The sequence below is a fragment of the Arachis hypogaea genome, chromosome 17, assembly GCF_003086295.3.
Source record: "Arachis hypogaea cultivar Tifrunner chromosome 17, arahy.Tifrunner.gnm2.J5K5, whole genome shotgun sequence".
NCBI lineage: Eukaryota > Viridiplantae > Streptophyta > Magnoliopsida > Fabales > Fabaceae > Arachis > Arachis hypogaea.
This window is the reverse complement of record NC_092052.1, coordinates 3,133,904-3,146,451: the sequence shown is the minus strand read 5'-3', so window position 1 is coordinate 3,146,451 and position 12,548 is coordinate 3,133,904. Positions and strand designations below refer to the sequence as shown.

The 12,548-nt window shown below is 34.0% G+C and overlaps 2 protein-coding genes across 2 annotated transcripts; one reads left to right on the top strand and one right to left on the bottom strand.

Moving 5' to 3' along the window:
- Nucleotides 1-5,928: 5,928 nt before the first annotated feature.
- Nucleotides 5,929-7,129, bottom strand: LOC112765596 (heterodimeric geranylgeranyl pyrophosphate synthase small subunit 2, chloroplastic). Its single transcript, XM_025811489.3, has one exon. It carries the CDS (start codon nucleotides 6,994-6,996, stop codon nucleotides 6,040-6,042), a length of 957 nt encoding a protein of 318 aa, XP_025667274.1. The 5' UTR covers nucleotides 6,997-7,129; the 3' UTR covers nucleotides 5,929-6,039.
- A 2,962-nt stretch (nucleotides 7,130-10,091) lies between these two features.
- Nucleotides 10,092-11,232, top strand: LOC112765819 (serine/threonine-protein phosphatase 7 long form homolog). Its single transcript, XM_025811681.1, has 3 exons — nucleotides 10,092-10,798; nucleotides 10,892-10,982; nucleotides 11,068-11,232. Exons 1-3 carry the CDS (start codon nucleotides 10,092-10,094, stop codon nucleotides 11,230-11,232), a joined length of 963 nt encoding a protein of 320 aa, XP_025667466.1.
- Nucleotides 11,233-12,548: the final 1,316 nt, after the last annotated feature.

Sequence of the window (12,548 nt, the reverse complement as noted above, 5' to 3'; positions counted from 1 at the left end):
TCCTTGATGAAACGACCAGCCCAGTCAACCATTCCCGGCAACAAAATCTCTCAAGGCATCCATGTAGCACTCGTACCTAACCTTGCTTGGACTATAAGCGGCGTTTATAAGGTATCGCTTGTCCTCGGCTAACTTGAAACGAGTCATGAAGTTCGCCATCACGTGTCTAATACAGTAAGCGTGGAACGCCCTAGGAGGTTGCCAACCACTATCATCGGTGCTGAGTGCAGCCTTGATGGCCTGCGATCTATCAGAGATAACCAACAAGCCTTTTGTGGAGTGACATGTTGTCTCAAATTAGTAAGGAAGAACGACCATGACTCCGTACTATCGGACTCCACAATGGCAAAAGCAATAGGTAGGATCTTGCTGTTGCCGTCTTGTGCCACTGCAATAAGCAACACCCCACCGTATCTGCTATACAAATGCATGCCGTCGACGGAGATAAACGACTTGCAATGCTTGATAGCCTCCACACAGGATGGGAAAGCTCAAAAAATTTTGTCAAACGCACTGCAGTCGAACAATGTCAAACCCTTCTCACTCATATGTCCCAGCCTCATATGCCATAGTCTAGTGACTTCTGAATCAGACATGGAGGAAGATACAGCAGCAGTGCCTATAACGGTAGATCCTTGTAACACGTATTAAACCATTAGGGGGCTACCAACTTGATGAGCTTTCATCACAACTGGAGCGCCTTTTACAACCTTTAAAACACCATCACCGCCAACAGACAACCACCGAGATCCAATGTGGTCAACGAAATAAGGTTCTTTGACATATCTGGAACATGCCGCACCTTAGTAAAAGTTCTTACTACAACATCGTGTCGGGAAGGGAACTATAGCAGCTGATAAAGGCAGCTGGTGGAGAAGAACCGGGCTAAGAGCTGGGGCCTTAACAAAAAAGCTGCAGGAGCGACTGCCTTCGTTGATTTCCCACGAAGGAATCGTAATCTCGCTACTCCCCCTTTCTGTCCTAAGTGGGATTCAAAACCTTGTGTGAAGGAAAGGCTGTCAAAGTCGTTGACCATTAACCCGGTTGAAGGACAAATGGACAGTAAATCAACAGAATCGAGTTGTTTGCAGGATACGGATTCGGCAGTCGAGACATCTATATCTATTTCATTAAGAAAGAGAGGAAAGGATGCAAGCAAGGAAGCGTTGGACTAGAAGGTGCCCGTCGTAGTATGGTATGGCCCTTAGCTCACAAATGGTTCCCGGGAAACAACTCTGCAGCGCCTAAAGCAGTTTCGGCACCTTGTAGTATGACTCCTCTCAATCACCGTATATCTGAGCAATTGTCTTTTGCTTCACCATCCTCACCTTTCTGTAGGAGGGTTTGAAGTGATAGCTCTGTTGGATTGCACCTTGGAGGACAGGAATGCTGACGGATGGGTTGGACTATATCAACGGCAAGATGAGTATATCACCTTGCAGATGAGATTGTTGTCCAACTGTCGATGGTCCTGGGACATGATGGGTGCTAAACAAGTATGCGATCCACCAACCCTCCGGATCTCCCTAACGAAATAAAGCATACATGGTTGGAAACTACTCAATATATAGCAATCATAAATGAGTAAGTACGCCTCAATTAAACTTGAACTCACTAGTATCCGAGGTTCTGTCAGAGGGCAACACGGAGACTCCATGGACAGCCATTTGCAGCTTGACGGCAATGCACATGGTACTTTAATCGGTCCGATTTGATCACTCGGTACTCAACACTTCTGCGAATACTGTAGTTCTTCACACCCTGCATCTCAGCATTTGAATCTGTGGCCGACCCGAAACTCTACCTCACCGTCTGGGTTGTAATCCTCTTTCCTGGTGTTAAAAAACGGAGTTCTCTCATGCATGGAATCAGGTGGGGGGGGGGACATAGTGCACCGCTGTCTCGGCCGGCGTCTCCGGTACAAACTTGAAACTCCTCCTCATCATCCCCTTCAGAAGAATCACTATCGGTAACGTACTTTTCATTGGAGTCTTCCTCACCCACCTCTATGTCTTCCACTAGAATGGCAACATGAATCGGTGGTGGTGCGAGAGGTCGGTCGTACTGCATATAAGTCGAGTGTACAGAATCACCACCACCAACATCTCCAACCTCGGCGGATAGCTCCATCACTTATTCCACCATGATTCTCTCATGGATGTCAAACATGAGTCACACATGCTCGTCCCCCATGACCCGAATTAGTCGAAACTGGAAAACTCCATTACCCAACGGTGCTAGCAACCTATACCCCACCCTTCCGACCTCTCTCATCCCTGTGCCACCAAGATTGCTCAATATCAAACTCTTTAATTTGTACAACGAACTTACACGCCAAGTGCGCAATAGTAACGGATTCTCACACTCAAATATTATCCTGTTGTCCCCGTTTCTCATATGACATTTTGGGTAAACACACAAAACTACATATCCGCTATTATTAGACATTTTTGCCTTCTTTTTGTGAGAAAAACGGAAGAGAAGATGTGCAATGTTTGTGGAGAATGCCAAGAGTTGCACATCCTTTTATAGCTGTTGAAAATGTGTCATATTATATCTTATTTATATTGTAAATACATTAATTTAACACGTATTTTGTTTACATTGTAAACGAAATATACATATATCACATACATGTACCTTATCTCGTTTGTAGTGTAAACGAGATACGTTCAAAATTATCTCATTTATACTATAAATAAAATAATACTAGAGGATGAATTTTAGTAATAATTTTTAAAATTATTTATTTCAATAATAAATATATTTATTTAATTTATTTAAATAAGAAAACCTAAAAAGGTATGAATAAATTATTGAACTGATCGTGCATGTGTTACTGTCTTACTGATCAGTACTACATATATACATATACACACATGAATACGAATCACATATGTTTAATTTGTTTACCCTTTATATAGTTTAATATACAGACTTTTAAGTAAACTAACTTATTTTAGTCAAGTAATTAATTCATTCAGCTACTTAAATAAATATTAAAATTTAAATTTTATTTTATATATATAATAATATATTAATTAATAATAAATTTTAAATAAAATTTATATTTATAATAAATTAATTATTAATAGATTAAAAAAAAGAAGAAATACCGACCAAAAGTGTATATATAAATTAATATTTAATTTAATCTTTAAAATTTGAGGTCGGACTCAAATTAATTTCTAAAATTATAATTGATTCAATTCGACTCCTAAAATTTATAATAATAACTGGCTTTAGTTTTGGAATTAATTTTTGTAAATTGTATGTTGATTTTATACGTTAATTTGCTAAGATTTAGGCTTATCGTTTAGATTTTATGTGACTAAGATCTACTAGACTTTCTAAAAACTTAATTGACTTTTCAATATTCTCATAAAAACGATAATAACAAGTTCAATTTAAAAATTTTGTAACTCTAAAAGCAACAATCAAACTTTTGGAGTTCTAATAAATTTTAATCGTATAGAATTTGGGTAAAAAATTTAAATGATAATAAATTAATATATCAAATTAATACGTCATTAAAAAAATTAGTTCAAAAATTAGTATGAATTATAATTATAAATTTTGGAGTTTAATTTAAGTCTATTAAAATGTTAAGAATCAAATTGTATCATTTTAAATTTTAGAAGATAAATTAAGTATTAACTCGTATATAATCAAGTTAATAATAATGTAAGTATATCCATGTACTGTTTGCACGTGAGTCACAAGGTACCATAAAACTAATAGTTTATATACACAGTGCAACACCTAACACTCCACTAAAATTGCTTTTTATTTGGATGGATCGAGCCACATGAATAACGATAGAGAAACAGTGTAAGACCTAATAAACTTTTCCTGTAAAAAGATTGAGAATTACTATTTTATCCGTTCAACAATCAAGGTTTTTTTTTCTTTTAAAATTTTGTTTATATCCGATGACGTAGTATGAATTAGGATGCTCGTGGTGGAGTTTAGATCGGTATGAGTGAAAAAAAAATTTGATGTAAATATTAATTTTATTTGTGGTGTGATTTGGCTGGATTTGATATTTTTTGAGAGAATTCGGTTTAATTTTAAGCGGTTTGAATTGGATTGAATTTATGATTTTATAAATAAAAAAGTAAAATATATTTTTTGTTTTTAAAAATTTAACAAAAATTTTTAAAATATTTTTAAGTTTTATTATGTTTAAAAAATTTTCAATTTGTATCAAATATATCTTAGATAGCTAATTTTTCAAAAAATTTAGAATCAATTTAATAACAATTTCATAAGTAAGTTAAGCATAATTTTTATTTATTGTTGGATTAGTCTTAAATTTTTTAAAAATTTTGCTGTCTGAGGTATATTTAATGTAAATAAAAAATTTTTGAAATAAAATTGAAACAAGATAAAATTTAGGAGTATTTTTGAAACTTTAAGGATAAAAAATATACTTTATTTTAAAAAAAATTAAATATATATAACAAGTTTCAATATCAAATTTTAAATAACCAACAATATCATAATAAGTCTCAATAATATCTAAAAAATTCAATAATAACATAACAATAGAAATAAAATTATAAATTAGTTAAAATAAATAAATAAATAAATTTTAATTTTATAAAATATTCACTAAATAATAATAATACATGATAACATAAATATTTATAACAAATTCAACATATTATGTTATAACAAAAATTTTAAATATAATAATACAATAATAATATTATAGTACAATATGTGATTTAAATTGGATTAAATTAATTTTGATAAGTAGATTTGAAATCTAATTAATCCAGTTTATAAAGTTGGTCAAAAATAGAATTTATTCAAATTTAAATCAATACAATTTTAATCGATTATCGATTTAAATTGAATTAGATAAACGGTTTAATTTAGATCGATTTAGATTTGGACACCCATAAAATAAATTAATTTCATAAGATTAATTATATTACCTCGTTCTCAGCATCCAATAAAGTTTATTTGCTTTCCTACTACTTAATTAAACATATACCTAATTTGATATAGATTATGAAGCACAGACACTTTGCTGAATTGTCGTATCTGCGTGTCGGACACATTTTGGACATGACACTCATCGATACTAGTCTACACGCATGTCTGCTGTGTCCAACCTATCTTAATAAAAAATAAAAAATTCTTTTTCGAACACACCTAAACACACCTAAATACCATCACGTGTCAGCGTGTCTAGCCTTATTTTTAACGTATATTCTTAAAATAAATTTAGATATAGTATATATTATTAATTATTAAAACAAAAAAAATATTTTAAATACTTGATATAATTAAAATAAGTCATTAAAAATAATTATAAATTTTAATTATATTTTAATATCAATAAAATATCAAAATATCATTACGATTTATCTAAAAAATACTTTATATTTTAGATATATGTTTGTCTCTGTGCCATGTAAAATTTTAAAATTCGCATACCCGTATCACGTATTGTGTCCTATGTTCCATATTATATCGTATTCCGTGTCCATATTAGTGTTCATGCATCATACGATATAGTGCACATATATGCGCATATATAGTTATACGCTTTATTTTCTCGTACAAAACATAGATTCTTATTATTAGTCGTATGGATTAAAAGATGATTGAAACGGAATAACCAAATTTAAATTGCGGTTAATATAATTTCTAGTTACAAGTGATAGACCACGTTTACAAAGGTAATTCATGTACTTCGTTCAAAAAATAATATATAATGGATATGAAAATTTCTTGCATGCTCTGAGAGAAACAAATATTTTTGCTATATATTATTTATTTTGCTTCATCTTAGTTTATATTTTATATATTAATAATATATATTTTTTTGTTAAATCTTAATTTAAAAATAATAAAGTGAATCTATATTACTAATAACCTGAAAAGTAATTAAAGTATCGAACGAGAACCTAAAAATTGAGTTGTTTTCGAAACACCTAAAATTATAGTAAATACATCTTAATATATCTTACATCTTACATAATTATAACACCACCTAAAATACAATTAAGATAATATTTTTTTTTTCTAAACATGAATAATGAAGCTAGAAATTGCATCAACATCTCTATTATTATCCTTGAAATACTGCAATTCCTTGAATGCCAAATCTTTTACCACTTCCACTTCTTCCCAAAATCCCTCATTAACCATTCCTTGGATCATTCCAACATAAAATCCAAATTTTCTTAACCTTTCAATTTCCTCTTCACTCCCACCACCCAACACTGCTCCACATGAAGCCCCACATGCATGCAACCCCCCCTCATTTTTCTCCATAATGTCCATGATTCTCTCCACGTGGCATGACTCCTCACCGTCCGATTCACTCAATAAAATTTTTTTGTATTGGGCATCTATCAGTCCTTTTGATCCCATGGCGCGTGATATCTCAATGATCACGCGCAAGACCCGGTCCGAATTTTCTTGAACCGAGTCACAGGATCCAGACAACAACTCGAACCCAAAAGGTATAAGACCATCTCCTGTCATAAGTTCAATACCAGGACTAAAAGCCCGAAAACTCATAGTCTTGGATTTGGGCCTGGACATGGGCTTGGGCTTGGACTTGGGCTTGCTTGGAATTTGCTCATGTGTGTGATTAGCTGCAAGGAGGAGTACCAAGGCAGAAGCCGCCGCCATGGCTTGGTGGCGATCACCACTGAGAAGCTCGCCGGCGGCGAGGCAAAGAGCCGGCACGGTGGTTCGAGGGGCCGAGAAGACGAGATGGTGCATGGGCTCGAATACCACAAGTGGATCTTTATAGGGCATGACATGTTTGAGATGGGCTTCAATGTCGGCCTGCAAAGAAGCCCAATAAGGTTGAAGGATAGAGGGAGCAGTAGTAATAGTAGTAGTAGTAGTAATTGTTGTCATTTTAACCGCCGTGGGCTTAGGTATGTATGATGGACGATCATGATTTGATTTGCATGAAAAATGGACGGTTGGCTTGCCATTTATGTGGAGCATAGAACCAACCACCATGGTGGAATGAAGAAGAAAAGAGAGAAATGGAAAGAGCTTAGGCCTAGGGAGAATTAATAGGAAGAAAAGCTTTGAAGAGAGAGTGGAGGGCCTATGCTATATTTATATATGCTTCCTTAAATCATTAAATGAGTGACTGCTTGGGATAATGAATTGCATGTTATATTTGAGGAAAAGTACGACGAGCCAATGAAATATTTGTGCAATATGTATAATGGAGGTTTAGGTAATATTAGAGATATAATAATTAATGTTATTTTTTTTCATTAGTTGAAACTTTTGGGATGAGTGGTATCATGACATGGTATTAGAACTTTAGATCCAAAAAGTTAAGAGTTCAATTTTTGGAGAACCCGAAAATCAGTTTAAACTTTTGGGAAGATGTTTATTATCCCTAATATCCCTAGTATTCGGATGGTTATTCTAGATAGTATGGGGGATGTTCATTTTATAACTCATATAGCTCATTGTACACATTGTACAAATAAGTTATTATCTCCCTAGCAGGACTCTATATTTTAATAACCACATTGTTGATTTTAGATATTTTTTTTTTAAGTAATTCTCATACCAAATATATATATATATATATATTGATAAAATCATAAAAAAAATCAGGAATTACATATCATACATAAATTGTTTTTATGTAATAAAAAAAAATTAAAAAAATTATATAAAATTCAACTATAAAATTTTGTAGATTTGTCTCTGTTTACCTACATATTCTTTTTCTTTTAAAATAAGTGTTTCTTCTTAAAAGTTATTAACGAAAACTTTTATGTGTATTTAATTAATATATTACATGTATTTTTGTATTTTTGAATATATTTTTACTTTTAATATTAAAAGTGATGCATGAGAAATGAATAAAAATAGAAGTTTAGCTTTCATATCATGAAAAATCTACACAAAAGTGTAAAAAGTGTTATAAACATGATTTTTTTTAATTAGATTAAGATATGCTAGTTTTTAATATTTTTTAAAAGAAATTAAAAAAGACACCTCTCTTAAGAGGAAAAAAGTATATAGATAAGATAATGATGGTAGTAGATATAAATAATGGCCAAATGGGGCCACTGATGGGTCATAGTGACAAGAGGAGTTGAAGCCACATAAATATAGGTGTCTGCTCATTATGTTGGGCCGCCATGGGAGTTCTCACAGAAGACATCACATCCAACTCAAAATTTTTAGGTGTTAAGTTAATGGGTCTCTCATCTTATAAACTTTTTATTTACTCTTTCTTGTTTTATGCCGTCTGAATCACTTTTGTCGGGAAGACTTTTAATGCTTCACCTTGAATACCCCCATTAAAACCACCAGACCGATTAACCATCGGCTCTGATACCACTTGTTGAACCACTGTGGAGAATTTTCGATCACCGAAGAGATTTTGGAGAGGAATCAACCAATAAAACATAAGATGAAAAGACAACACATCCAACTTAAAATCTTAAGATATTAAGTTAATGAGTTTCTTATCTTATAAACTTCTTACTCTTCTTTACTTTTTTTTATGTGAGACTAATTTCAATACTCTTCACACTTGCAAAACTAACACATTACTAACTAGGAGATTTTTAATTTTAATATGGGGATTCTAATGGAGTCTAACAGCGTTATGAAGGTTTAGGGTGTATTACGGAAATGTGACGGCGTGGTAAAACAAATCGGACGGAGCGATTTGGTGGGCAGAAATCGGATGGACCGATTTCAGGGTGGAGATGGGTCGCAAATCGGTGCCACCGATTTGAGGACAATGGCCAGGTGTCACGCATGCACGCAGGTCCTGGTTGGCCCGTGACACTCCTTCTCCCAATGCAAGTGATGTAAACCCCTCCCCCAACATATCATTTTCACTCTTCTTCGTGAATCTCTCTCTCAACCCCACACTTTCCTCTCTGAACCCCACCTCTTTCCCTTCTTTCTTTACCATTGTTGAACCACAAGAAAGGTTCAAAAAATTTTGAAGAAAATGCCAAAAAAAAGAAAAATTAAAGAAGTAAATCAACCGGAACTTCATATTGTCAACTATCTTGGGCATCCGGATTATGTAAGTTTTTAATTTTTTTTAATATTCTAATTTATTGATAATAATAGTCATAATAGTAGGTTTTAGTTAGTAGTAATGTACATTATAATGACACTAAATAAAATTAATCTAATCATGTATGTGTTGTTTGTTAAGTAGTTAGAAATAGAAACTAAAAAATAAATCCTGTATGTTGTATGTCTTAAATGGTTGGAATTTTTTAACCGTTGAGTTGGAATGAATGAGGAAGAAAAAGGAGATCTGTATATCATAGATTAGAATAGATATTAATATGTTGTTGTTGTTATTATCTTATTAGTATTAATAACTGAGTTTAATAAGTTATTATGATTAATAGTAATAACAATATAATAAATTATTTTATTTATGATGACAAATAATTGAATTTTAATTCAGTAAAATTTAGACAATAAATTAGTAATAAGTAAATTTAGATTAAGAAATTAATTAATAGTAAGCTGTGTTAGGAATAATAATAATAATGATAATAATAATAATAATAATAATAATAATAGAATTGTTTGAAATAATAATAATAATAAAAATAATAATAAAGTTAGTTAGAATAAATTAAATCCAGATTAGCTGAGATATTTTTTTTTAATAATCTGATTTATTGATAATATTAGTGATAATAGTAGATTTTATTAGTAATATATATATATATATATATATATATATATTATAATGTAAGAAATGAATGAATGAGGAAGGAGAATGAGATGTATACATAACAGATTAGAGAAGATATTGATATGTTGTTGTTGTTATTATTTTATTAGTGTTAGTAATTGAGTTTAATGAGTAATTATGAATAATAATAATAACAATATAATAAATTATTTTATTTATGATGACTAATTATTTTATTTATGATGACTAATAATTGAAAGATTGTTGTATCATTTACTGTGTATGCTTCAATGCAATTATGATTGGAGTTAGTTATAATGGACATGTTAGGATAATTGTGTTTTTGATAATGTAGTTATATTATGATGGTACTTATAACGGAGATTTGATATTGTAGGGTTCACGGATGTTAATGTGCGAGCATTATAAGCCGCCGGATCGATACAATGAAATTGTTGAGTCACAGTTACGCGAGACTGGCTTTTATTATGTTTCTCAGATTGGAGTGGTCCAATGTCAGTCAGCAATGGTTAATGCACTGGTTGAGAGATGGCGGCCTGAGACTCACACGTTTCATTTTCCGGTTGGTGAGTGTGCCGTGACGTTGGAGGATGTGGCGATGATTCTCGGTCTGCCGACAAATGGACTTCCAGTTACAGGACCGACAATGAGTAGTTTTGAGGCATTGGAAGCCGAGTGCTTGCACCAATTTGGAGTTGCACCGAGGAAGACAGACTGTAGAGGAAGTTTTATAAAATTAACGTGGTTTAGGGGTTTGAAAGATCGTATAGTGTTGAATGATGATGTTCACATTCAGATGTATGTAAAGTGTCACATAATGTTGTTATTTGGGTTAATTATGTTTGGAGATAAGTCTGGTGCAGCAGTGCATTGGAAATTTTTACCTTTGCTCCGTAATTTTGGTGGAATCATACAGTTTAGCTGGGGTTCGGCATGCCTAGCACACTTGTATAGGTCATTGTGTAGGGCAACTCGTGTCGATTGCAAGAAGATTGACGGGCCACTGACGTTGTTGCTTACTTGGGCTTGGATCCGGCTACCATTTCTAGCGCCGATTCCCGGCAATCCCCGATTGTTTCCAATTGCAAACAGGTAATTGTGATTATTGTATGCATTAAAAGAAGTTCTAGATAATGTAATTTGTTTTTCACAAGATAAGTCAATTAATTAATTGTCGGATGGCAGGTGGCGTAACTGGGAGCGTGAAAACTATGGCTACCGATACACTTCGCTTGAAAATTACAGGAGGTTGTTAGATGATCTACAAGAAGGACAGGTATGTTGTAAAATACTAATACCGTATGTAGCTTGTTAAGTGAGTTAATTTTTGGGTACTCATCTGAATTGTTCCATGTGTCCAGTTTGTTTGGCAGCCTTATGGCATTGGAGACATTGACCCATACTTGATTCCTTTAGCCATCCGTCATAATTTGGTTCTTTGGAGTGCCAGAGTGCCACTTATATCCTTTGAATGCATCGAGTGGCATGCAACTGATAGAGTCATGAGGCAATTTGGTATGAGATAGGGTGTTCCTACTCTAGAGCAGGATTTAGGTGCATCACACGGCGAAGTTCTAACTGGGCCCAAGAATGAAGATTGGGCCAATACCCACTCTTCTTGGGTGATGCAGTGGACCAACCGGTATAGTCACATTCTCTCTGATGACTTGGTGCCTTTACATTATCAATTGGAAAGTTACATGGATTGGTACCGAGGGGCATATGGTGACCACTTGCAATTGTCGAACCTTGTATTCCAAGAGAATCCAGAAGGTCCTCAGCCACCACCGGCACCGGAACCAGAACCGGAACCGGAACCGGAACCGGAATCAGAACCGGAATCGGAACCGGAACCGGAACCAGCACCTTCACCACCGCCGCCACAGCATGGGGTTGACTATTGGACATCATATGTTCCTGACATGCATCCGTCGGATTTTTTTTCATCCCCAGTCCCGGTACATTCACAGTATTGGGGTGGTACACAGTATGAGTATGGAGAGCATACTTCATTCAGTCAGCTGCTTGGTTTAATTGCTTCTGCAACTGTCTTCGAATCCAGCTTCGAATGGTCTTGAGAAATAGTTGACCTGGTACACGTGTGACTTCCATTGTACCTCCTTATCTCCCAACAGTACTTCTTATGCATTTTGGTTACCCTGATCAACCAGTCACAACCATTACCATATTCTGTACATTTGGCATAGAATGTCGTGGGTTCCGACTCATATACCCGATAGTCTACACTTCTTCGGATGGTATAATCTTTCATTGCCTTGATTACTGCCTCCCTTGAACTGAATTCCATCCCCACTGTGAACTCACCATCCGCCACAACAGGAAGGGCTGCATACAGCAAAAGAAAGAAATCCTTTATTATGTCCTCAGTAATAAATTACTTACTACAACTCAAATACTAAACACACTAGAACTATATAAGCCTATAATAGTCTTTTTTTTTTCGCTGATCTATCTACGCAAAGAAGCACTAAATACAATTCATAATAAAGAACTACCTATTAATAAAAAAAAATCAAATGCTATGGTCACAAATGACTATCCACATATGTTACGCATCTGACTTATTTATCAGCTACATCAGAGTTTCACATGTCTATCTAGCTTTACGCACCTGAATTCATATATTGCGGAAACTCCGGTGCGTGCATAGCCTCCAAATCCAACGACCGCATGAAAGAAGGCTCCTGAAACGGATGCGGGTTTGCTACTGCATTTGCAACTTCTGCCACATCTGCGTTCATATCACCGCCAGTTTCATCTTCGTCTTCACCTGGACCAACGATCTCGTAGTTACTTTCAAATTCATCATCGCTTTCACTAT